Source organism: Heteronotia binoei, chromosome 1 (genome assembly GCF_032191835.1).
Source record: "Heteronotia binoei isolate CCM8104 ecotype False Entrance Well chromosome 1, APGP_CSIRO_Hbin_v1, whole genome shotgun sequence".
In the NCBI taxonomy this organism is placed as follows: domain Eukaryota; kingdom Metazoa; phylum Chordata; class Lepidosauria; order Squamata; family Gekkonidae; genus Heteronotia; species Heteronotia binoei.
Genome location: NC_083223.1, coordinates 73,805,820 through 73,833,232, shown reverse-complemented (window position 1 = coordinate 73,833,232; position 27,413 = coordinate 73,805,820). Strand labels below are relative to the sequence as shown.

General features: G+C 41.6%; 1 protein-coding gene across 1 annotated transcript in view; it reads right to left on the bottom strand.

Moving 5' to 3' along the window:
* Nucleotides 1–27,413, bottom strand: part of CD109 (CD109 molecule) — a 106,977-nt gene that overhangs the window by 70,276 nt on the left and 9,288 nt on the right. The window contains exons 3-6 of the mRNA XM_060233094.1: nt 16,259–16,287; nt 12,822–13,052; nt 10,819–10,944; nt 1,811–1,850 (exon numbers count right to left, since the gene is read on the bottom strand). Of these exons, the coding sequence (XP_060089077.1) occupies nt 1,811–1,850; nt 10,819–10,944; nt 12,822–13,052; nt 16,259–16,287 (426 nt within the window). The remainder of the gene's footprint in view (nt 1–1,810; nt 1,851–10,818; nt 10,945–12,821; nt 13,053–16,258; nt 16,288–27,413) is intronic.

Below are 27,413 nucleotides of genomic sequence, written 5' to 3'. Positions count from 1 at the left end.
CCTTCACTGTTGTACACTATAGTACTGTTCTGTATACAGAATGCTACTCTACTACTATAATCCCGTTTAATTACACTATTGATTGTATGCATACTGGTCTTTTCAAAAACAAAATAAGTCCACCTTGTGTTTTAGTGAGAAAGGTGGACTATGAAGTAGATAAATAAAAATATATGTTACATAAATAACATACTGATAACAAGAATAACATTCCAATAATAAGGCTTTTCAATACAATAAATATAATTTGTGTTTATGACGCTAATGTTGCCAACATGCTTGGAGAAAAATGTATAAAAAAAGGGCAATTAAAGATTTTCAATGAATGGAGGTAAAGAATATTACATGGCAAATAATATCCTGTTAAACTCTACCAAAGGGATAGGACATTTTTTAAATTCAGGCATCTGGCAATTCTCACACTGCCTACAACGCAAATGCAATGTTCCATACCACTTTAACTGTCATGGTCTCTCCCCACCCCCACCCCTACTCCCCACAAAATAAATCCTGGGAATTACAGTTTGATATGGGTACTGAAAATTCTGTTAGAGATCTCTCTACCTCCACCATCACCATCCACAACTACAATTCTCAGTGTTCTCTGGGAAAACAGAATTTATGGCAAGCAGAACTGGTAGTTTGCGCATGCCTTCAGATCCTTATATAGATCAACAGTGAAGTCTTAGAAGGGTGTAACTCTTTTAGGATTGCACTGGAAATCTTTTAAACACAAGGGACAAGTAATACAATTCTCTTTGGAAATATCAAGCCACAAAACACAGGCACCATTCAGAAAAAGGAAAACCTTCCTCCCTCTTATCATCTGACATTACTGGCTGGCAGGTAAGTTATCAAATGGCAGCAGCACACAGCCCGGGAGAGTCTTGACAGGGTTGACGCTGCCTACCTCTTCCAAACTGAAGCCAGGGCTTCAGGGATCCTTCATCCCTCAAACAAAATAACATATCAAAAATTCTTGCCCTCAAACTCTTGGCCTAAGAACAGACTATAAAACTACTGTTCTAGCTATTCAATAATGGAGGGGATAAAGCAAATGTATATCAGGAATCAGTAACCATGGGCTCAAAGAAGCACTACTCAGCTGTATTTGGCACTGAAGCCTCTTTCCCCTGGCTTCTGGACATCCTGCCGTATTCTTTCCAATCTCAGAGACTGTGCCACAGCCTAGTTGCAAAGGAGGATAATGACAAATGCATACCATGTCTTCCTCAATAATTCTCCCCCACCAATAGGTAATAACTTTTTTCAAACAGGAGGGAGCTTTAAACTGGAGGCTTGTGGGGGAAAGCTACTCTTGATTAGCAACAGCTTGAAAGAACTCAGATATCCACCAAAGCCTATGGTACATGTATGCATGCTTTGTATTTTAGTCACTTTTATTACAAAGGTTATCTCAGTGATTACTGCTACTTAATTCTCAATTTTCTGTTGGGCCTGTTCTTTAGGGGGAAGGTTATAACCTTTGTTTTAGAAGCAGGGAGGCTCCAAAATAGCTACTATATAACCACAATCTGGATTAATTAACTAACTGCATAGCAGTTCTACATTAAAAGTACACTTTGGTTGCCCCAACACATATTTTTCAGGCCTTCCCATATATTCTTTTCTATGTTTCATATATAGAAAAAATGAGGTGTATACAAAGTGAGTATTCTGATATTCTAAATACTGAACTCTTAATAATTAAAACATCTTTTGTAAACTTCATTCATTGTTACATTTTTGTCAAAGAATCCCTGCACTCTTACAAAAAAAGGATATTGGTTATCAGACAGGCAATACTCACCATACTCCATCACAGTAAATGTTTGATAATGAGTTTGTTCCTATGGGAAAACAAACAAACAAAAACCCTATAAAACAAGTTGAATTTCATGGTTCATTGGATTGGGCCATGGCAGAAATTCTAGCAACTACTTTTTTAAAATTAAGCATATGTTGAGCCACATTGTTCCAAAAATGACAGTTTTGGGTTTCATAGTCACTCACCAACATCAAAAGTCAAACCAGTATCTTTCCGCTATGTCCCCAAATGCTTTTAAAACCTAAAGCCTAACATATTGTGGCAGAAGTCTCTGTAGGCCATATTCCTAGATACACAAAACTGTTTTCTAAAAAGGTGTATATGTATTCATACACAGAGAGAGAGGTAGAGGGAGGGAGAGAGAGAGTGGGAGACAGAGACATTCAAGAAAAAAGTTTACAAAGTCAGAACCTAACTATTCTCTTTCCCCATATGTATGTATGCCTACCAAAGAGATCCAGTTTGGTGTAGTGGTTAAGTGTGCAGACTCTTATCTGGGAGGACCGGGTTTGATTTCCCACTCCTCCACTTGCACCTGCTGGGATGGCCTTGGGTCAGCCATAGCATTGGCAGAGGTTGTCCTTGAAAGGGCAGCTGCTGTGAGAATCCTCTCAGCCCCACCCACCTCACAGGGTGTCTGTTGTGGGGTAGGAAGATAAAGGAGATTGTGAGCCACTCAGATTCGGAGTGGAGGGCGGGATATAAATCCAATATCTTCTTCAAATTAGGAAACCAGTTCATGTAACTAGAAGTAAACAAGTCTACAAAAGGTTGTGCCACAATTAACTTGCTAGGCTTTAAGACTTTTTGCTATTTTTTGATTACAACAGATTGTCATTTCCCCTCTGAAATTAACAATGTAACTACAAGAATTCCAAAACATTTAGAATTAGTTTTTTTTTCCTTCAATGCATATTTAGGAGTACAAAAAGCAAAGCTGTCCTTTTTATTCCATTTTTGAGAACTCTTACAGTTAAGTCATCATCAAATAGGCGTACAAAAATACCTTCAGGTTTTTGCATTCATATATTTAGCATGCAGAATACAAAGAAGCAAGTATTATGACGAAGCCCCTGACAGTGGTCCTACAGCAGAAGTACTGATAAGAACACTCAAACACAACCTTCCTGCCAGTCTGTACTTCATAAGTTGTTTTTACAAGCTGCCTTGAAAGGTATTTCAAGCTGCCTTGAAAGGTATTTCAAAGTTTTGACTTTGCAAGCTGCCTTGAAAGGTATTTATTAGAAAATCTTCTCAATCATTAAAGCAGCATGTTAGCCCATGTTAAATGCACCCTGCAGATAAGTGTTATTTTAGGTTCCTTTACAGTTCAAGTCATCAGCAACTATGATAAATTTGGCTTAGATAAACAAATGTACCCCCCGGGAGTCATTTATTAATACAAATTTGCCATGGCAAAGGTTCATTTTAAAATCCAAACTATATGATAATATATTGGATTTAATGTTTTCAGAGTAATATCCCAAGACAGTATTTATGTGTCAAAGATAAGTTTAGTACAAGTGGGGGACCTGGAAGGACATGGTTAGGATATCATTCCTTCTCTTTCCTGAAAGCCCCCATAGCTTCTCCCTTTTCCTGCTTCCTTCTTTCCAGCCACCAGACAACCTAACTTTATCTGACCTTCAATCTTCAGCTTTCCCTACTTCCCTTCCCCTGGCAGCTTCTATACAGAAAAGCTAAGTCCCAGCAGGACATCACTTTCCCCTATATTCCTATTTCCACATAATTTCCTTTTTACCTTTTCCTGGCAGCCTCCAAATCTTCATCTTTTCCTGCTTCCTTCTTTCCTTCCCACCCACCTGGTAATGTACCTTTAATTCGCCCACCCCCCCCCCCCCCCATCCTCACTTCTATAATGGAGACCCAAAGCAGTTTATATCATTCTTCTACCCTACATTTTATCCTCACAACAATCCTGCAAGTAGGTTAGGTGGAGAATGTGTGACTGGTCAAAAGTCACCCAGTAAGCTTCCATGGCAGAGTGAGAATTCAAAGCTGGTCTGAAACTCTAACCACTACCCACCAGCAGCTATCACAGGGTACATGCTGTTGTACAGTAGCAAGCTGCCAGACCTGGGTAAGTCATGCAAGACATCTTGTAGTTGCTGGTGGGCTTGGCTCTGAAGAGACCTCCCTCAGGCCCCCCTCCGTGTTTTCTTGACATACTAAGGCTTGAAGGCTAGCAATGCTGTAGTGGTTGCCTATAAACTCCATAATAACACTGAGAGGCTATTTACTTCTATCATTTGAGCAGTTTCACACACACGCTTTTCATTTTAGAGTTCGATTTTTTTCTGCAACCTGGGGCCTTTCTCAGATTTGTGGAAAGACCAGTCTCATCTGTTAATGGCACCAGTCTCCTAAATCAAGTATCTACAGATTTAGCCATGTCAAAAATTAAACATATTGATTGCAAGAACCCCAAAGTAACATCCTGCTCACAAAAAATGTCTGCCCCATTAAAAGGCCTAGCAAATAAAATGCACTTGTAGGATCTCCTAAAAACATCTCAAGACAGCACCCCTGTCACCACCTCAGGGGTCCTGTTCCACAGAGCAGGAGCTACTGTAGAAAAAGTATGGGGCCTGGTGGTTGCCAGGCTAACTAAATTAAGTGGGGAAGCAGCCAGTAGGTAACAACCCGAGGACCATAAATTAGGAGTGTCGAACATGTGGCCCATGGATCGCATCTGGCCTGCACAGGGCCCAAATCCCCCAAGCAACTTCCTTCTTCTGTTTCTTTTCCCAGGGCTGCTGCAGCCACACCACACCATAGCTTGCTTTTACCCCAGCTCCCTCAGTGGCTCTTTGCTTCCTGCATCTTGCCTTCCTCCCCATTCCCCCCCCCTCTCCCTTTCTCTCTCACACACACACCCCAAAGGAAAAAGAACAGGCACACAGAGAGCTCCATGGCTGCTGCTTGCTTTATGCAGGAGAGATATAAAGACAAGACTCTCTCTCTCACACACACAAACATACACAAAACTTCTGCTTCCTTCTCCATGGCTATTCCTCCTCTTTTGGGGAGGAAGGGACGGGGAGAAAAGAGTCTCATGGCAGCTTCAAGACCAACAATGTTTTATTCCAGGTATAAGCCTTTGTGTGCAAGCACACTTCTTCTAGGGAGGGGGGAGGGAGGGAGACTTCTGACAAGCACAATGTACACTGAGGAAATTATTTTGACTTATTCTGAAAAGTTAAAAAAAAAAAAAAGATTGCATTTCTCTGGTCCTATCTGGATTTATTTTCTTTCAAAAATACCCTGATTAGGAAAATGAACACTTGGGTCCTTATATCTTGGAAAGTGGGGTGATTTTCAGATGCCAAATATAATTGCACACATTGGTAAAGGGACAGGGAAACTTGCTCTCAATTCAGTCCAGGAGAATGCATTGTCTTGAGCTTCATCGTCAACTGCCATTCAGCAGTCTCTCTTCCTAATCTCTTTGTAAGAGCGCTGCTACTCTTAGGTCAGCAACGGAATGCTGTGGTTTTCTCATTTTGATAGTCAAAGAAAAAATAAGATTTTAAAACAAAAGTTTCTATGAGTCCAAAGCTCCTGAAGTACTGTTGCCAAGCATCACAGAGGCAGGCAGAAAAACAGTTGCTGCAACGATCAAGTTGTAATTTGCCACAACTATGATGACTGAAGCAACCATCAGGAACAACACAAGAGAAATCTTGGCCTGTGGTGTACAAGTTTGTTATGCCTGTGGCTCAATAAATGCTATGCCTGGTTTAGAGCTGCTAAACGAGGATGTGCAGAAATGGTCTTGGGACCTCTGGATGGGTTATTAAGCTACTACAGAGCTGCTATTTTTTCCTTAAGGCTATGTTGCTACAGTGCATGTGCTGACACCAAGGGCAATTTGCCTCCTACCTCCCTTTGTATACAGGCTGAGAGGAACAGCAGGACAACAAAACAAGGTTATGTAGTGATGGAGAAGGTTCTTTTTGAGGTTAGGTTCAGAGACTTCTCTTCCCTGCAAAACCTCTGCTTTGCCTTCCTCTCTCTTCCCTTACCCAGCACAGCTGACCTGCCCACACTCCAGTCAATCCTGTAAAGATCCATGCATGCCTGCAGCAAGAGCCCCCTGCTCTCCACTGAAGTCCTAACTCTGGCTTCTCTTCTTTAAGGTACATGACTATAATTGTATATAACTTCTGTTCCTTTCACATGCTTGCAGCTCACTAATTACAGGTTTCATTCCAGTATATGTGTTCATTTATTTCCTTCCACACCTTTATTCCTTTCCTGAAATTATAGGCCTTTTTTTGTTTATTTCCTGGGGGATGGGGTAGGTAATGCATATTGGTGTGAACATGTGTGTTTGGGAGCACTTTTGCTTGCACGTGTGTTTTGTTCTGCTAGTGAAGGACAGAAAAAAAAGACACTAGAAGATCTTTGCTTGAAACCTTTGACTGTGCAATCACAGCAAATGTTTCCTAAAATTCTAAAGTGTTGGTAAAGCATTTGAAGTACTGCTTTTCTTCTCTGTAACGTATCAATCTGTACTTTCAATGCAATGTACATTTTTACTCATGTTTCATCTTTTCTTTGGTTATACTGACCCCTAAAGGACATTTTTAAAAGTTCCTGTTTGTGCCATTGCAATGGTTAAAGCAGACAGATCGATATGGGTAGCCATATTTATCTTTCTGCAGAAGGAGAAAAGGGTAAGAGTCCAGTAGCACCTTACAGACTAACAAAATTAATAGCAGGGTATGAGCTTTCATGAGTCACCGACTCACGAAAGCTCTTACCCTGCCACAAACTGTGTTAATCTGTAAGGTGCTACTGGACTCTTATTCTTTTCAAATGAATCAAGCAGATTTTACATAAAGAGTCTTCCACAAAATCACATGTGCACTATTTTTGCCCTTTGTTCTGCACACATACCCTTCCTCCAACTGCACTTTCTGGTGTAAGGATATTATATTTTCCCATCACTGGACTTCTGCATCTTGTACCTGGGAATACACAAACCTCAAAAAACTCATGTATTGCTTCAGTGACACCCATACATATGTATCAAAACCACTTACTGGCTTATAAAATCATTGGTGACACACATATCCAGCAACAAATGCATCTCTAACCCTCAGTGGCTGGGTATTTTTGAGTGTTCATCCTCACAGTCATAGCCACATTTCTCTAGCCACAACTCAAAAGGCTAGAACAGCTTAGAATAATGCATCATATAACAAAGGGCTACATTTATATGTTTCCTAGCGAAAGAATATACCAACAGAAGTGTCTTTAAAATCATCCAACAACCTTCTGTAAAACAAAAAAGCCAGTATCAAAATACAAAAAGAAACAAAGAAAGAAATTTCCTTCCTTCCAGGGCTTTTTTTCTAGAAAAAGTCCATCAGGAACTCATTAGTATATTAGGCCACACACTCTGACATCACCATTGGTTCACACAGGACTTTTTTGTAGAAAAAGCCCAGCAGGAACTTATTTGCATATTAAGCCACACACCCCTGACACCAAGCCAGCCGGAACTGCGTTCCTGCTCAAAAAAAACCCCTGCTTCCTTCTACCAGAATTTGAAAGAAGGTGGACTCCTATTACCAGAAGCAGCTTCTGAACTGTTATCCAATCATACCAATGCCAATTAAAGAAAATAAAATTAAATGTATTATTTATTTTTTCCTTATTAAATATTTTAATTCAGTTTCCTCCTTTGTGATAGCACTGAATGCTGGGTCTAAGTGTTATCAACAGTAACAGCTGATCAATACAGAGTCAATGTTACTGAGCTGCAACCAATGCTGGAACATGAGTCTGTGCCTATTCAGTAAGGAGTTCTTTTCACAGGTAACACAGAGCTGGATGACTCATGCAATCCTAAGAATCCTGAGAGGAAGCTCCATTGAGTGGGCCTGCTTAGTAGTGGGCTGTCACAGTGCTGTCCTAAGCAAAGTTGACACCCTTCTAAGCCCTTCTATAGTGAGAAGGGGACGGACTGAATGAAAAGCAAACAATATTGTTTTGGTTGTGAAAACCATTTGTTGGCCTGTGTCAGAGTTGACATGATTGTTGATTAAGCCACTGTTAGGTGAATATATATTTAGAATGGCTGTTCTTGCATCTGAATGCAACAACCTAATGCAAGTGCACGTGTAAGTGCAACATACACAGCCAATTACAGCAGGATATGGCTTCCTTTGCCAAACTGCCAATGACATGAACGCTATATAAATTTTAAGGCATGTCTACAAAACATAAAAAACTTCCATATTCTACACTTTTTTCTCAAGTTCTACATGAAACGCTATGTTTCTTGGCTCACTTCTGGACATCTGGATCAGGGTGGCTCAGCGGTGCTGTTGTTATTAGATCTGTCAGCCGCGTTCGATACGGTTGACCATCAGCTACTGACTAGCCGCCTTGCCGATGCGGGGATTCAGGGATCTGCCTTACAGTGGCTGACCTCTTTTCTCCAAGATCGGGGACAAAGGGTGGTGATCGGGGAGGAAGTATCCCAGAGGCACTCTCTTAGTTGTGGGGTGCCACAGGGAGCGATTCTATCCCCGATGCTATTTAATATCTATATGCGCCCCCTTGCCCAGATTGTCAGGAGGTATGGACTGGGTTGTCATCAATATGCGGATGACACCCAGCTTTATCTATTGATGGGTGGCCAGTCCGACTGTACCCCGGAAAATCTAGACCTGGCTCTACAAGCCGTGGCATCTTGGCCCAGGCTGAGTCGACTGAAACTGAATCCGACAAAGACGGAGGTTCTCTACCTGAGTCGGGGTGGTCCAAGGGGAGAGATCCATCTGCCGACTCTTGACGGGGTGCCATTAACACCGGTCCCTAAGGCCAGGAGTTTAGGCGTGCTCCTTGAGTCCTCCCTTACAATGGAGGCCCAGGTAGCAGCCACTGTTAGATCTGCCTTTTTTCATCTTCGGCGGGCACGGCAGCTGGCTCCTTTTCTGGAGCACAACTATTTAGCGATGGTAATCCATGCTACGGTCATCTCAAGAATAGATTACTGTAATGCTCTCTACATGGGGCTACCCTTGACGCAAACCCGGAGACTACAGCTAGTGCAGAATGCTGCGGCATGGCTGCTGATGAGGCTGCCACGATGGGAGCACATTCAGCCAGTAGGGCTACCTGTTGTGTTCTGAGTTCGCTTCAAGGTGTTGGTATTGACCTTTAAAGCCCTTTATGGTCAGGGACCTGCATATCTACGGGACCGCCTTTCTCCGCACATCCCCCAGAGAGCACTGCGTTCAGGGGCAAAAAACCTACTCTCGGTCCCCGGACCAAAAGAAGCCAGGCTATGCGTGACAAGATCTAGGGCTTTTTCGGTGGCAGCACCAGAGCTCTGGAATGCACTTCCAGAAGCCATACGGGCCCTGCGGGATCTGTCTGCGTTCCGCAGGGCCTGTAAGACCGAGTTGTTCAAGCAGACCTTCGATGCTTGACAAAGATGGCTGCCACCGGACATCACACAGAACGCCGGTGATCACTGGTTGGAATTCTAATGCCGCTATAATGTAGGGATTCAGCACTTTAAAATGGTTTTAATAATTTTAATTGTAATATGTTTTTTAAACTGAAAATGTTAAATTATGGTTTTATATATTGTACTGGTTTAATTGTGTAGATACTGTGAGCCGCCCTGAGTCCGCTTGCGGAGAGGGCGGGATATAAATAAAATGTAATAATAATAATAATAATACTTCCAGTCATAATGAATGCTTCCCCAATTTGCTCAATACTTCCCCAATTTGCACTCTGTGACTGTATTTGCAATGTCAAGTTGCACAAGTGTCTAAGCCAAGTCAAACACCACTAAAAATCCTCTGAACTTCTACTTCAGCATTTATGCTTTTAAGAAAATATACAAATCTTTGACACATGTTAACAGCAATGCCATGGACTACAAATGCTCCTAAGAACAATTCCATATCTTCACTGGCTTATGCAGAAGATAATGTATTGAATCCATTTACACACAAAAGAATTCCCCTAGTAACCACTTCTATTCCCTAGAAAGCTGATTCCCAGGATTGCAGTACCCAAGTGAACTATTTATTTATTACTTAAAGCATTTGTATGCCACCTGCTCAGAGACCTGCTTGAGGCAGTTCACAAAATAAAACAAGATGAAATAATTTTAAAAAATCAAACCACTGAAAAGCCAATAGAAACACAGAGCACAAAAACACATGAACACATAATAACCACATGGGTCAGTGAGCTATAGTGAGAAGGGGGCGGAATTGCTCACTCTTAGGGTGGTATTACCCGCTTCTTGTGGCAGCTGACAGATCTATAGCGCTATTATTCCACTCAGGTCCTGCAGGCCCAGTAATCATCTTTCCAGCAGACAGAAATGGCTCCTAAGTAGGCACAGGCATGAAAATTGTCCTACAGTCAGCACCATTTGATAACAGGTTGTAGATCAGCAGGTCTTTTTCAGTTGCTTTTAACCAATAGATCAGTAGACCAGGGGCAGGCAATCATCAGCAAACAGGCCAAAGAGCAACACACCACACCATTCTGCTCAGCATGCAAGATCAGTTCTATGCCCAAGCAACCAAAGTGAACCTCTAAGGCTGCTGGGACTGGCAATGTGGAACAAGGTGACAAGAAGCATGGCTTTTTGCCAGGCACTAACTTCTGAACCCACAAAGCAACCAGCCAGGTCCGAGGTGAACTCCTGAAATGGTGACAATGTCCTTGGGACTCAAGCTTGCACCCTGTGGGTATAGACAAGTAAAATGCTCATTTCTCATTCCCCATTTTATTTGCTAGTATTTTCACAGGTAGATGAAACAGGCACCTGGGTCAAAAAGAATGCCTACCCTGCATATATTCAGGAGTTCCTCTCTAGCAAAGAGGACCAATGTGGGAGGCAATTCAAATAAAGAGATTTTATCAATGACTTCACAAAGAGAATTATTGCATTTTAATGCTCAATTCATATTATTAATACATACATTTACTTCAACCTGTATGGACCAATCACCCAGCACAGGATATCTGGATATTTTAAACTCCTTGGATATCTTCCCCAGTTTTCCATTTTCTGCCAGCCACTGCTGAATTAAATTGCGCCGAGGATCCTAAAAAGAAATTCATACCTTATGTCAAACTGTGGACTTAGTAACATGATGCACGTGAAGAATATACAAACTGGAAAATTACAGGAACATAGTTTATTGAGCTTTTATCAGGTTTCATATAACACAGAGAAAATACGCAGTCACGACAGCTTCAGAAACATGGCATATGTTCCAGCAAAAGTCATCTGCATGGAAATTTCATCAGCTCTGCTGCCACTGAAGCAGGATGACCTAAATCAGGGGTGTCAAATGTCCAGCCCATGGGTCAGAACCAGCTTTAATCAGGCCTCTGACACTTTTCTCCCTCCTCCTCCCCCCCCCCCCCCCGTCCTCCCCCTCTGAAGCTCCAAGGCTGCCGAAATTCCCAGCTCCTTCTGCCTTCTCTTTGCAGGCTGAAGCAGGAAGCTCTTCTGAGCTTGCAAAGAAAATGGGGATTGGATTTTCCATTAAGGTCTCTGCACCCAGACAGATAATGGAAAATCTTAATGGAAAATCCATTCCACATTTTTCTTGCATCTTTGTCTGCACTGCAATGTGTTTCAATGGAGTGGAGCTCAGTTTCATTTTCCAACGTTTGTATGGCCAGCTGAAGCTGTCGCTTCCTGGAGTTCTGTCCTTGCAAATAAAAGGTTGATGCTTTGAGCCAGCTTGTCTCTGCTGAATGGGCATGAGAATGGGTGTCTAACCTGGTAACCCACAGCCAAAGGGGGATACTTCACTGGAGAGTTATTGCCAATCTGAGTAGACCTGGGAGCACGGCGGAGAACATTGCAATGCCCAGCCATTTCATGTTTTCCTAGGCTCAGAGCATTTTATATTTTTAGTTTCTGCTGTGATCCTCCTTGTGCTGTTTCTTATTTTTTAAAAAACTGCATTGCCAAATCCCACTTTCCCCCCACTTTTCCATTTTAAACAAAATATTGCAAGAGTTTTAAGCATGTTTGTATTTTAAGGGGGAAAATATTTTTAATTGTGTTTGTCTGTGTCCTTTATAAAGTTTATATCTCTGCTATCTGGTATTACATTTTATGACATGAATGGCCTGGCTCCACAAATGTCAGATCCAGCCCTCATAACAAATGAGTTTGACATCCTGACTAAAATGTATCCCCCTCCTTGTTCAAGTTTCAAATCAGTTTCTCAGAAAACAAATATAGCTTTTTAATCAACCTATACTGATTCTCTCTGCCACAACATCTAGCTATTCATTTTTATCACACCCCTTCTTCAAAGAACTGCAAGTGGTATATATGCTCCCACCATTCTCTAGTCACAACAACCCTGTGAGGAAGATTAACCTGAGAGAAAAAGTGACTGGCCGAAAGTAATCTGGTGAGTTTCATAGCACAAACTAGGGATATGAACCCAGACTAACACTCTACACCACATTGGCTTATCACTTCGCAACCAACTACACATTATGTGACAAAGTATGTAATGGAGCCCTAGTATTGTTTCTTTTTTTTCTGCTTTTGTATTTTAATGTGCTTGCGTGTGTGTGTGCGCACACCTGGAAGTCATGGTGACCTCTGGTGACTGACCCCATTGGGGGCATGGAGGATAGTCAGAAAGGTGGCTGAATAAAGCCTGCCCCTGCCTCACTGCTCTGGTATTCCAAGGAGGTTTTCCATCCAAGTACTTGCAAGACGACCCTGCTTTGTTGTCAAGATCTGATGAGATTGGGCTTGTCTGGGCTATCCAGGTCAGGACCCCCAGTACTATTCCTTTAAAGAAAAAGGGAAATAATTTTTGAGCAAAAAACTATCAGCTCTAGTTAATCTCTGCCCACCAGTTTCTTGTTTAAACTTGACCCCTTCAGAAACTGGAAAGATACTGGAATTTCTACTTTTAATAAATAATTTCATGTCTCTACTTACCCGAATATATAAATTTACTAAAGCATTGAGTGGTTTGAGGTCTGGGTGCAAACAAACAATTCGTATTTTCACATCTTGCCCTGGTTTGTACATAGATTTATCCGTCTGGATGAACACTGAGAAGCTCTTATATTCAAATGAAAGATATGTCTCATCAGAAAACAGCAGTTCACCCTCTGCATATCCTTTGACTAGCAAATTATAATCACCAGCAGGACTGACCAGGGGGAGCTGGAAGAAAAAATGAAATAACAGTTCAACATCTTGAAATTTCTTAAAAAGTCATGAATACAGAGAGATAACTGAAACAGCGAATAATCAAAACACAAAATTCCAGTGATATCAAAACTCCCCCTCACCACAGTGTTATCCTTGGATAACCAAAAGGGCGTTTCACAAATATATATTATAGACCCAGCACGTCAACTACTTGCTGTAAGCTGAATTAAGAGAGAATTCTATTGTAAGTGCTGAGATACCAACACTGAATATTTTGACTCTGCATTCCTGAGTCTTGTTCTGGTAAGGCTTTTCCCCTTCCAACAGTCATTGCGCAGAACTACTTCAATCTTTCAAACCTACTTTAAATAGCCTTTAGTCCATAGAGATCTCCTGATACTGCAGGCACACAATTGTGCACTATGTAAGGGATGATTTCTTTGTAAAATCATCCCTTAGCTTTGTAAAAATGTATTTTTTACTAATCTGACCTTGCAGCTTTATCCAGCATTAGCCATCTAATATAGTCTATGATGGCTTAGTGAAAATGGTGCTGTGGTCTTATCTGGTATTATTTGCAGACCTTACACCTAGTATCCCTGCAGATTCCCACTATTATTCAGCTCATACAAAGTTAATCACAGTAAGAGAGGAAGATGAATGACTTATTTTGCCTCTCAGTTACTTTTATGAACTTTCTAAGGATGCATCCATACTGATGTTTTGCTCCACCTTAGCTTCCTAACCAGAGTTGTGTCTGAGGGTCCACATGACACTGTCATGCAGCAATCTGATTCTAAGGGCTGAATTAGACATTATCTTGACAAATAATTGCTCCCAAACCCAATGTAAGAAAATGCTTATGGAGAGGATCCGTGGGCAGGAGGAAAAGTCCTATTCCCTTCCAATGTTCCCTCTAAACTGAGTTAGTGTGAACTAGCTCACAGTTGTTTAGCCTCTAGCTCACACATTTTTGTCTTAGCTCAGGAAAAATGGCCCCAGAGCAAGCTAATTTATGCACTAGCTCACAACTTTAGTGCCAATAGCTCACAAAGTAGAATTTTTGCTCACAAGACTCCGCAGCTTAGAGGGAGTATTGATCCCTTCTATGCGTGCCAATTAATTCCAACAAATACCCTCCGATGCACTAGAGGTTTTTTTGACATACAAACTTGCTCAAGCTTCCAAGTAAAGTTTGAAAGGAAAAAAAAAAGAAGTTGGGGGACATCTGCAGAGTGGAACAGAAAGGCAGAGAAAAGACTTTTAGCACCTCCTGTCCATGCAAGTATCTCTTTCCTTCCCTCCATATAAATGTGAAGGAAACACAGGATGTGGGAAACCTCTGTTTGTGTTGTAACATCTGCCTTCTGCCCTATGTAGAAATGATTATCCTGTCACAAGAATTTATGCCAATTTTCTTCTAAGAATCTGGGTTCAGGATAACACAACAGGGGGTCCAGTCCTATGAGAACTATGCTATTATTTATTATTATTATTATTATTATTATTTATTACATTAAGCTTATATCCCGCCCTCTCCACAAGCGGACTCAGGGTGGCTTACAACATTACATTACTACCATTAAAACCAATAAAACATATAAAACATAATTACATATTTAAATTATTTAAAACCATTTCATGGTGCTGTGTTAATACAGTACAATATAGGCGGTTCTGAAAATTCGGTGGTGACCACCAGTACTCTACTTGGTGCTCTATATGATGTCCAGTGGCAGCTCTCTCTCAGTTAGATATCGAAGGCCTGTTGAAAAAATTCAGTCTTACAGGCCCTGCGGAACGTAGGCAGATCCTGAAGGGCTCTTATAGCCTCCAGGAGAGCGTCCAGAGTTCTGGTGCTGCCACCGAGAAAGCCCTGGTTCGTGTCATACGCAACCTGGCTTCTTTTGGTCCTGGGATGGACGGTAGATTTTTCGTCCCTGAATGCAGTGCTCTCTGGGGAATATACGGAGAAAGGCGGTCCCGCAGATAGACAGCTCCCTGACCATAAAGGGCTTTAAAGTTCAGTACCAACACCTTGAAACGAACTTGGAACACCAGCTGAATGTGCTCCCATCGAGGGAGTCTCATTAACAGCTGTGCCGCAGCGTTCTGCACTAGCTGTAGTCTCTGGGTTAGCGTCAAGGGTAGCCCATGTAGAGAGCGTTACAATGATCTATTCTTGAGGTGACCGTGGCATGGATCACCATTGCTAAGTCGTTGTGCTCCAGGAACGGGGCCAGCTGCCGCACCCGCCGAAGGTGAAAAAAGGCGGATCTAACAGTGGCTGCTACTTGGGCCTCCATTGTGAGGGAGGACTCAAGGAGCATGCCCAAGCTCTTGACCTTAGGGGCCGGTATTAATGGCACCCCGTCAAGAGCCGGCGGACAAACCTCCCTCCCCGGGTCACCCCAACTCAGAGAACCTCCGTCTTCGTCGGATTCAGCTTCAGCAGGCTCAGCCTCAGCCAAGAAGCCATGGCTTGAAGAGCCAGGTCTAGATTTTCCGGGGTACCAGTCCACCTTTTTCTGTTGCAAGTCACATGTTCTTCTAACAAAAGACCAATCTTAGAAAATGGAAGTTGCACAGGCCATTTCTTTCCTGTCTTTGTAACAGATGTAGAGTCATTGAGGGTGACAAACAGTGATGAATCTTACAAACGTTTTCACATATCTGTTACAAAGACAGGAAAGAAATGGCCTGTGCAACTTCCATTTTCTATGATTGGTCTTTTGTTAGAAGAACATGTGACTTGCAACAGAAAAAGGTGGAGTCAGATTCTTCCACTCAGCAAAGGTGCCAGACAACTCCGGCATGATCAGATAGCAGACACCTTGACAGGAGCTTCCTCAGTTGCCTGCCCTACACCAATCCTCTTCCTGCTGGACAAAGGTAAGAGAAAACACCTTACAGAAATGATTCTCCCATTTCACATAGGGTGATGTAAAAAACAAAAGACTACACATGTTCCCTCCCTTTCCAGGAGTTGTCTGACACGTGAAGAGGACAACATCCCAAAAGGACTTCTAGCAAGACATGAAGCATTTGTATTTCAGTTTATGTGACTCACATACCTGAAGGAATGCCATTTCACAAGTAACAAAATAGGTTGTTCTGTTCACAAAACTAAAACGTCATGAACGTTAAAAATAAGATACAGCATCAATTCAGGAAACATTTTCTATGGATTTTTACTACTTCATGAAGAGAATACTTACAGCTGGAAGGACAAGTGTTCCAAACGAATCTGTATTTAAAAAGAAGAGAAAAAAATTATCCCTGTTTTTTTATTTCAAATGTGTATATTTAGGTATTTTTATGCAGTCTCTCCAGAATCCTGCTCAACACTACTTATAATTAAAATAATCAGTCATCAATATAAAAACAAACAAGTCATTTAAACAAGCCCAGGGAAATAAAATTGTTCAAAAAACCAACTTCAGGCCAGAAGCGTGGAAAGATAAAAGCACCCTATTGAAAGCCTGAGTAAAGAATGTTTTGGCTAACCACCTAAAAGTAAGATCTCCAAAGGTGAGGTGCCACCACAGAAGCCTTTTCTCTAGTTGCTACCCACCTTATATTTGAAGATGGGGTAACAGAGAAAAGACCTTTATAGACCAATCTTGTGGTAAGTTGGACAATGTAGAAGGAGATGGCCCTTTAGGCATTCAATAATCCATATAGAAAAGCTATAGCCATGTTTAATTTTGTTTTAAAGTCACTCAGAGCCCACCACTCAGAAAACAGTAAAGCACAAAAACTGGTGAGAGAGTTTCTTGTATTGGGGAAAGGTATCTTGCACCATGGAAAAGGAGAAAAGGTCTCTCTTCCGTTTTCAACTATCCATTTCAGCAGGGGTGTCAAACATACAACCTGTGGGCCAGAACTGGCCTGTCCAGGATTCTTAACCAGCCCACAAGCAACTGGTGCTGTTTTCAGCCTGTGAAGGAAAAGGACTCCCTGGAGGACAAAAAGCACCCCCTTGAGGTTTTGGAAACTTGCACCGATTTCCCACTCACCCTACGCCACTCTGACATTCCTCTTTTCAGTGCAGCATCCTTCCAATTTCCCACTATCTGCCCCGGGGCTTCAGCTTGCGTCAGCATTTTTGTGCGGCAAAGAGAAACTGCTAAAAACCAATTTCTCTTTGCCCTGCAAAACCACCGATCTTTGCTGAAGACCAGAGGCAGATAGTGGGAAATTGGAAGGACGTCGCGCTGAAAAGAGGAATGTCAGAGCAGCGTAGGGTGAGTGGGAAATCAGTCAGCCTCTCTGTCAGGCCTTTCCCTCAGTCCCACCACTTCTATGCAAAATGCAGGAGGAATAAGATTTGGGGATGAGAGGATCTGGGAGGGCCAGGCTGGGGAGTGTCTAAATATAAATTCGAAGGAAATACTGGTTATTCCATTACTGAATTCAAGGCTTTACCTGTACTGCAGCCTGAAGAAGTTGAATGAAATGGATAGTTACCTAGGCAATCCATTGCTGCTGCTGTTGCTATAACATTAACCCTCTATTATAATTTTGCCAATGTTGTTAAAATCAAGCATCTAGTGTGTAGTGTTTTTTGTCAATAATATTGATAATAAATTGTTTGTTTCAAAATATAGAGTAGCAAGCCAAGACTTGTATCAACGGTTGTTACTTTTATACAGTTTTTTCCTTTTGTTACAATATCCTCCAGGCGGTGGCTGGAGTTCTCCTGGGACTACAAGTGATCTCTAGGCAACAGAGATCCATTCACATGGAGAAAACAGCCTCTTCAGAAGGTGGATCTATGACATTATTCCCCATTAAAGCCCCTCCACTCCCCAACTCCCACACTTCTCAGGCTCCACCTCTAAAATCTTCATTTCCCAACCTGGAGCTGGCAACCCTATTGGTAAGGGTAAGAATGCTGGGGCACAAAAAGTAAGGGGATTTAATTAATCTCTTTGCAACGCTGTTTATGAGTTCTCCATCGAAGGGTTCCAAAGGCCCTTTAAATCCTCTATCTCTTGTGATCTTGTTCCTTCTCAGCAACAGATTAATACTTTACTATTTCGATTTCTATTCCCAAACCCCCTCTCAAAGAGAACATGGCAATTCCTTGGTACTAACTGAACTGTGTTCAACTTTTATCAATAAGAATTTTAACCAAAACGACCAATACTAACTTGTAAAAATTGTTTTCGGCACATTAGTCCACAGAATAAGAGACACCACACTGTTATACCAGCACCCTACATCCACACACAGAACCGGCCCTTGGGCACATAGCGCCCTAGGCAGTCTCACCGTCCACCATCCACCCATGCCTCAGTGGCAAGGTGTGCCCCTCCCCCACCAACCAGCTGATTGGCAGGTAAAACTGCACAGCGCGTTCACTGTCAGTGCCCAGGAAGGCCAGAAGCAGCAGGATGGACCACGAAGTCTGAAAGGGCAGCTGCAGCGCTGCCACAGCCTCCTCCCCACTTTCTGGATGGGAAGGAAGTGGGGAGGAGGCCGTGCCAAGGCCGCCCTTTCAGGCTTCGTGGTCCTTCCCGCTGCTGCTGGCCTGCCCGGGCACTGACAGTGAGCACGCTGTCAGCTGATTGGAGGGGGAACCCGCCTTTAGATAGCCCAGAGCGCGGTGCTCCACCACTGGTTCCGGGCATTGAAATAGACCTGGTGGGGGAGGGAGGGAGGCAGAGGCAGGGGAGCAGGCAAACTAAGCATTTGACTAGGCAGGAGGCCGAATTCGGTGCCCCCACCCTACCGGCGCCCTAGGCAACCGCCTAGTTTGCCTAATGGGTGAACCGGCCCTGCCCATACACCCTCATGCTGCCCCCAAATAACAGAAAAAGGGCCAGCTAGAAGTCTCTTTACCTCCCTTTCATGACCAAAGAGTTGCTAAAGGCCAAGGGAAAGAAGCAGCTTGACCAGACTCAGAGGAAATAATTGTCAAACACTATCAAAATGTAAAACGAGGATTTCAGGTACCCTTTGCAAAAAAGCTCCTAAAAACAAACAATCCTGTCTTGCTAAGATCATTTCGGAATCCAGCCACAAGAAACGGTCAGTGTCTGTGATATCGGAGAAATATAGGAGAAGACATAAGAGATTTTCTTAAGCCAAATATCTAACACATCCAAGAAAACAGTCTCTTCCCTGAGTTAATCATAAGGACAAAAATTCACCTCCTGAGCCCTAACACATCTGTAAACAAATATTCATCAGTTGTGTTAATCATGTCACAGTGAACTTCTGCTAAGCAAGGAAATAATTTCTGTGAAGCAGGATAGTTTGAAATTGTCATAGGACTCTCCTAAAACAGAGGGAAACTTGCGGAAATAAGGACTGATATTTCAGCCACAAAATGGTTGTTTCTCCCCTAGACTGACCTCCAACAGCCACTCCACAATGTGCCTGCTGGACTGAGACCACTAGGACAACAGAATAAAATATTATTTAATACCTCTCTCTCTCTTCTCTGATACAACATTTAGTCCACAATATTTCTACCAACCCTCTGCAAATACCATCCCACTGCACCATTCTGCTCCTGCCTCCTCCTAGCTCACCACCAAAGCACCGCATCTCCACCTTCTCCAGGCATCTCTGCAACACAGCAGCTCTCCCACACTCCCAGTTTCTGCAACCTCTTCACTCAGCCCTCTGGATTCAATCCCAAGTGTCTTCTAAGCCCCATCAACTGCTGCATATGTGTCTACCTATCTGCATCTGTCCCTCTCCCTTATTTTGCCACTTTCTTTCTCTTGGTCCCTACCAGGACCCAGCACTCACACATACACACCCATTGTTTGGGCCTCCTTCATAAGGGAATCAGCAGACAGTGGAACACCACTGTAAAGCAAGGGAATAATCACACTAAGATTAAGATTGTTATTACTGCATGTATGAGCTGCCATTGATTAACTGATACCTTTCCTTCTTTGACCTGTCCACTTTATAGTCAATAAAATTAGCTACTGCTTATTTTAGGTGTTTTTCCTTCAACTCCTTTGTGGAAGGGGTGTAGAAGGGCAAACCAGTGTTTATATATGCCTAAATCATCCCCAGACTGTTTGGGTATACATTTGGGGGGACACCTACATATGTTAGCCTCAAGTTTGGGGTAACAACATGAGTTTTATTGGCCAACATCTATTCTAAAAAGGTTTCAAATTAGCTTTTAAATGAATCTAGATTACTAGATTACAAAAATCCCTCAATTGAGGAATAGCATCCAAGCATTTAAAAACAAAAACATCTGGGGCACTTTAAAGAATACTAAAGGTAAAAATTCTTGGCCATGAAAGCTATCAAGATTTCTTGTGACTTTGCTGCAATAGTATTGAAATGTATAAACTTACTAATGCTATGACACAGCAAACAGCAGGTAGTATCACTATCTCTAAAAGAAGAAACCCACATGTGGCATGCAAGAACGGAGAAACCATCACTATCCTTAGTGTAAGACAACAACAGAACAGGGCTGAAGCAACCTCTAATGTTTCAAAGAGTTTAACATTTTCATAATGCTGTACAAGTGGGCTAAAAATGGATTAACTAACAATGCTGAATAAGAAGGGAAATCGCAGCTGCATCAGTGGAAGATGCTGCCCTGGTGCTGGGAATAAGATTGGGAGGTGATTCTATAGAGATCAGCTTGTAAACTCTACACAAGATCAGACCACACAGGCAGATTTACAATTTTTAAGTATCTCTGAGAGAAGACAGACAACATGTGCCTGCTGGACTGAAACACTGCCCTGGTTCTTACTCAGACAGTAAATCAGTGCCTGGGGTGAACCTGGCAGACTGGAGAAGGAGGACTGTATCTTGAAGGCTGAGAACAATCACTGGCATCTTCAATCAACATGATCTCAGATAACAGGAGTTGGAAAAGCACTCTTCTCTGACTAAGGCTTTGGAGAGCTGCACCCAGTAAGCACAGATGACAATGAGCTGGATAGACCAGCTGTTGGACCCCAGGGATGCCAGCCTCCAGGTGGAACCTGGGGATCTGCCAGAATTACAGCTCATTTCCAGACTACAGAGATCAGTTCCCCTGGAGAAAAGGGATGCTTTGGAGGATGAACTCTAAGGCATTATATTTCACTGAGGTCCCTCCCCTCCCCAAACCCTGCCCTTCCCAGACTCCACCCCAAAATCTCTAAGGATCTCCCAACCAGGAGCTGGCAGCCCTACTGCCTTATATGTTTATGTAACTGCAAGTGGGATACATCTTCCACTCAAAAAAAAATTCTCTACACAGATAAAAAGCATCAGGGGGGGAAAGCTGCGCTGCAAAGTCTTCCTGACCTGTACTTTTCTGCTCATGGAATGTTTTGTATGGAAGAACATTCAATCTTGTGATCACCATTTGCAGTCTAATGCTTCCAGACAAAGGTTTACCACCTCTAGCGAGAAGCAGGCCACTAATGGCAAAAAACTAATGCATTCAAACTGCAGCAAAGCAAATTTAGGTTGTGTTTGTAATGTCCTAATTTCAGCCTGATTATTTTTTTTTCATTGTGAATCAATTATACATTCTTCATCTTCTATAACACAAATTGACAATTTAAATACTGATTTTATTTTGTAGCCAACGTCACTGCTCATTTTGATCGTTTATAATCACAACTGTAAGGTTAGAATAAAATTAAAATGTTTAGAAATGAACTGTAGCATTCTCTGCTACAGAGTAAAACACAACAACAATAGTTGGTAATTTATAATTTATTCATGAATGCTCTAAGACAACATGAAGCTATTAAGTAAGCTGGAAGAAGAAAGAAAAAAAGGAAATTTTAAAAGAAAAGTAGCCTTGGTAGTGCTCACTGCCTGCTGCTACAGCTACTTTTCACATCTTAAAAAAAAAAAGAACCTGGAATGCAACAGGTTTAAAATGATCTAAAAGGGAAGGGGCAAACCGCCATCAGAATAAGTAAATGTAGCACTAGCACTTTTAAAAAATTAACTTAATTTTAAAGCCTAACCAGATTTTAATTAAATGTTTGATGTTTGATGTAGTTTTATTCACCTGTATAATTTGGCTCTGAGCCATGTTGTTAGCCGCCCTGAGCCTGCTCCGGCGGGGAGGGCGGGATACAAATAAAATTTGTTGTTGTTGTTGTTGTTGTTGTTTTGTCAAAGGAAGGCTGTTCATTCTCATCACCAGATCTATGTCCCTATCCAATCATGGTACATCATATTATTTTCTCCAGTCAAGGTGTCTGATCACGATGGGAAATGTTAGAAGTCCATGGTTTCATTACTTCCCATTAATCTGTGCAGTTAAACCACAAGATGCACATGAACACTAGAACAACTAGTGGTTGATCTGTTTTTGTTTTTGTTTTTCATTTTAAATTTCAGCTTTATGCTATTGTATCTTGCCCTGTACTTCTTGCATTTGTCCCACTATTTTCCCATGTCTTCTGCATAAAATCTCTGCATACCAAGCATACTGTATCTGAAGAAGTGGACTTTAGTCTATGAAAATGTTCACTAAACCTCTGTTAGTCTTTATGGTGCCTCAAGACTCCTCTTTATTTAAGTACAATAATAATACACTTGCAATAGCTGTTATCAATGTACTGCTGCAGCAGGTTTAACTTCTAGTACGTAACAGAGTTAATACAAGTTGCATCACAAGATACTTCTATGAAGTCAGTCAGCTTTATATAATGAGTGTTGCAACTTACACATCCACATATTCATGAACCAAACCAGACATGAATGTATCTCTCACAGCTTTTTGTCATCCCCCTGCAGGAGACAGGGAGTGCAGATTCAAACTGAAGCCATAACATGGAGGAAGGGTTTAAATTCTTCTTCTCCCCCCACCCCCCATCATTTTTCTCACAGCAGTACTGACCAACTCCAGTTGCTATTCACCCCGTGGATAAAACATACAGCTATCCTGAGAAGAAAACATACCCATTCCTCTACAGTATGTTTAGTCTGCCCTTTTATTTTACAAAAAAAGAAAAAAATGAACAAAACCCTTTCTACAGCTGCTACAATACAAAATTTCTGCTCTGCCTTGCCACTCAAACTTGAACATGGGAGGGGCAATGTACCATCACTGGACAATGGTCCACCTTTAGAGTTTCTTGCTGTTTTGCTACCATCTTTCTCAAACTTCCAGAAAGATCATACTCAAAGTCTGCTTGCCCACTTTTTGGACTACCCTGCCCACATCAACACCATTTTCACTGTGCTGTGCTTTTAAAATTGTGCACCAAACTCCACATATAGAAAAACTGCACTTCATTCCATCATTGCTACTTCCTCTGATTCTGTCAAGAGATCTGTTTTTGTTTTTATTTTGACCAATGCCATGATAATCCTCAGGCTTTTTCTGCAGTTCAGGTTTCCATTTTTTAAAAAGCCACTTTAGATCTTACCTTACATGTGCAAAAAGCTGCTGTAAGTGGATCACCTACAACCTAACCAAATTTTTGGCAGTGGCATAGTAAGAATAAAAGAGGATAACTACCTTCAGCACTGGATACACAGTATGCTTCAGAGTCTGGCAAATATTGGTACCAAAATGTCAAGTATTCTAATTTTTATACAAAGAAAAACTGAGTTCTGGACAAAGGGACCTACAGTCCGTCACATGGCACTGAAAGATTCTGCTTGAGAACATCTGCTTGAACCTTTTGGACAAGGTCAAATAATAATACAGAACCATAATGAAAATTTAAGAACAAATCCCAAACTTTCAAGCAGAAAAGATAAGCAATGTCAGGCCCTAATCCTATTGAAAACTTGGGATCTTAACTTGTCGTCCTGGCCAAGTCTGAGACTTCACTTTAACTCAATGTCAATGGCAAAGTGGAAAAATAATCATGTAATCAAATGACTTTTCCCATGTCTTTGCTGTTGCAATTAAGACTATTAGACATAATCAAAATTTCATTCACAATGATCTAAAGATACTCTTAAGAATACTATATAACACCTTTTTAATCTGAAACTGCTGATGTGCGGTAGACTTATGTTTCACATATGTTGCAATTATCTCATTTAAAGTAATGGTTCCCAAGTTCTATACAAAAAGTTAATCAGCAAGATATTCTGTGACTGTAAATCTTATGGATTCTTTCATGAGCTTCTTTTGCAACAGAATCCAGCTGCAACCAAGCTATTCTTAACTAAAAGTTCATCAAGTCTGATTGAAGGGCAAAGGTATGGAAAGTATCAGGCCTTTTCCCAATCATTCCACCCTACTTTTTCCTTCACCACTCCACTCCCCACCCTTGCATTCATCAAAGCGACTGCCTCAGGCAGGGGCTAGGCTTGTTTTGCCAAAAATGGCCTACCTCTTCCTGATCCTCAAAATCAAGCACATGCTGTGATCACACATGTGAAATAATGCAGTTTCAATCCACTTTCAATGCACTTTCCATCTGGATTTTACTGTCTGAACTGGCAAAATCCAGTTTGAACGTGCATCAAAAGTGGATTGAAACTGCATTATTTAGCACATGTGATTGCAGCCAGTCTCTTAGATCCTGAGAAGATATAACTCTCAATCCCCCTCTCCCCCAATCCTGTAGTTACAGTCCAATCCAGTAGTCCGTTAAGTCTCAAAAGTGGGACCACGCTTTCTAGATAACATTTCCCCATACCTACAAGCTGTAAGCATGAGTTTGCATAAGCCTAGGGAATCCTTGTGCTTCCTCACTTTCAATCTCAGTGTGGCCCCTCTCCCTGTATATTGGCAGAAAGCGGAGAAACATTGCAGTCCAAACCTCCAATACAGCGACTTATTTTTCAAGTTCTACTTTCAACCCCTCCTGAAAGCACACACACACATTTGGCTCTCACCTTAAGTGTTCATTTTATGTTGTCACAGCAACTAAAATTCAAGCTGCATGAATAAATACATTTGATCACAGAAATGCACTTCCTTTGTAGTGAATACAAGTGTGGCAGGTAAGTTTTTTCTTAAGCAGTACATTTACACCAGTCCTGAAGGCCCTAAACAATAAGAGACCAACATACCTGCAGAAACACATCTCCTGGTATACCCCCAGAGAGTGTTGTATTTGGGAGAACAAAATTTGCTGGAAGTCCCTGTCCCAAAGAGAATCTGGCTTTTTTGGCCCTGACTCCAACTTGGTCAAACTTGCTGCCAAATGACATAGAGCCCTGTGGGATTTGTTACAGTTCCACAGGACCTGAGAGGAAGAGATGTACCACCAAGCATACAGCTGAGGACAGCAACAGTTTTTAACAGAAATTTGTGGCATCAGTTTGCCTCTCACTCTTCTTCCCCCACCTCCCGCCAATGGTGTCAGAAATTTGTGTATTGTGGTGCCATGTAGGTTTTATGTTATATGTTATACAATTTTATATTAGTAATCTGTATTGATGTCTTCTTCATTTTAAACTGTTGTACATTGCTCTGAACCCATACAACTGGGAGGGCAGAAGAGAAGTTGAATAAATAAATAAGATGCTTACACAGCATTCTCTCTGACACTTTCCTAACAAGTATGCATAAGACTTCAGCCAAAGCATTGTATCCTTAATCTACTGAGGAAAAACCTATTGAACTGAGCAGTGACATTTAATCAGAAGTCCACAACTACAGTCACCAGAGGCAATTGAATGAGCAATCTTGGCAATCAGCAGGGAAAACCTCTACCACAAGGAAAAGGGAGTTGCAGGAACATAAAATCATCCAGCTGCATCTGAAGTACTCAAGGGGAATGTCTTAGTTCAGAATTATGTTTTCAATTTTTCCAAAATTAGACCGGGAATCCAATGACATCTGAGTCACCCAGCAGAGCAAGGGCGTCAGTTAGACTTAGCAGCATGTTTGGATTATAATACAAAACTCATTATATCAAATCCTATTCCTGTTGATCAATGTCTTAGCATTCATCACTGTTTTCTTGGCTGCTTTATCATTATTAAGCAAGCAGGCCTCCACAGCTGGAACAGTTTCCCAGTGTTTATATGATCATTGCTTGTCTGAGCTTGTTCACCATTTTCATAGTCACTGTCTGCTTAAATAACTCTCGTTTGGGATTTCCCCCCCCCTTCCTTCTTAATTTAGAGTCAAGATTTCGCCTTTCACGCAAGTAAGCACCATTACATCAATTTCTAATAACTTATTATACACACCTTAATTCCTGGTTGCATGTTTCACTCAAGTACCTTCCTCACACCTTAGTATTATAGTCTCCATGCATTTATAGCACTAATTCTTCATATGTGCAAAATAAAACTGTTGTTCCTTTTTTTTAAGTAGAAGGATTTTAGTAGATATGATCGATGTATACCAAATAACTGTATAATGAGAATATCTGAACTTGTCAAAAGTTAAAAATGGTTCTAGATGAAAACAAACTAAGCCACCCACAATTTATATAGCTTGTGGCAGCTTCATTATTCTGGAATGAGTTAAATAAAACATCCTAAGCGGAGTTACACCCTTCTAAGCCCTTAGACTTCAACAACTTGTGCTAAGGATGGCACTGATAGCTATTCACACATCACATAACAACTCAGGCTTGCCAATGAGTGTTCTCACAATAGAACAGCCAGTCCTGTCTCCCTAACAATTGCTCTTGCAATAATCTCATGTTCCAAGCACCTTTTTGTTGCAGTAACACTTTCATATACTTTTACCTGTCTTAGGCAGATACATTAAATAATGCCGTGGGTGGCTCTGCGACTGATTCTTTTTTAATCATTTTCCTGAATTGTACAAGGCGGCTACTCCAGCACAAAGTCTAATTCTGTTGAATGAAAGCTTATACCCAGAATTAAACCTTGTTGGTCTTAAAAGTGGCACCAGACTCAAACTTTGTCCTGTGTCCAGCTACCCACCTGGATCTGTTTATCAGTTTAAAACTTAGAAGTACCAAAGCCTTTCTTTTATACCCCAAGTACATCCCTTCCCAAATAAACATAGTTTGGACGGGAATGCATGAAAAGGTTCCCGCACTCCTCATTTCCCCAGCACATAGCAGTGCTAAGGGACTGAACTGTCAGGTCAATTACCCATATATACAAATGCAGGCTGGTGGGGGCAGGAGGGGAGGCAAGTTAACTCGCATGCCTGCATTTATCATGGGTAACTAGAGTTAATCTAATTGAGATTCTCCAGAGGAGAGGCGGAGGGGAACAGAAAAGTTGCAAGGCACACCTCAGAGATTGAGAACAAGCCAGTTTCTCACCCCGCTTAAAAGTCTGAATTCAGCCCTAGATTTATGTATTTAGGATATTTCTTTGCTGCCTCTTCAGAGGCTCGCTCCGGACAGCTTACAATTAAAATTGCCATAATACTAAAAACAAGCCATTGGACATAAGCAACATAAGAACAATCCATAAAACAGAAACACACCATTAAAAACCTGATGGGATGAAAACCTCTAATTAAAA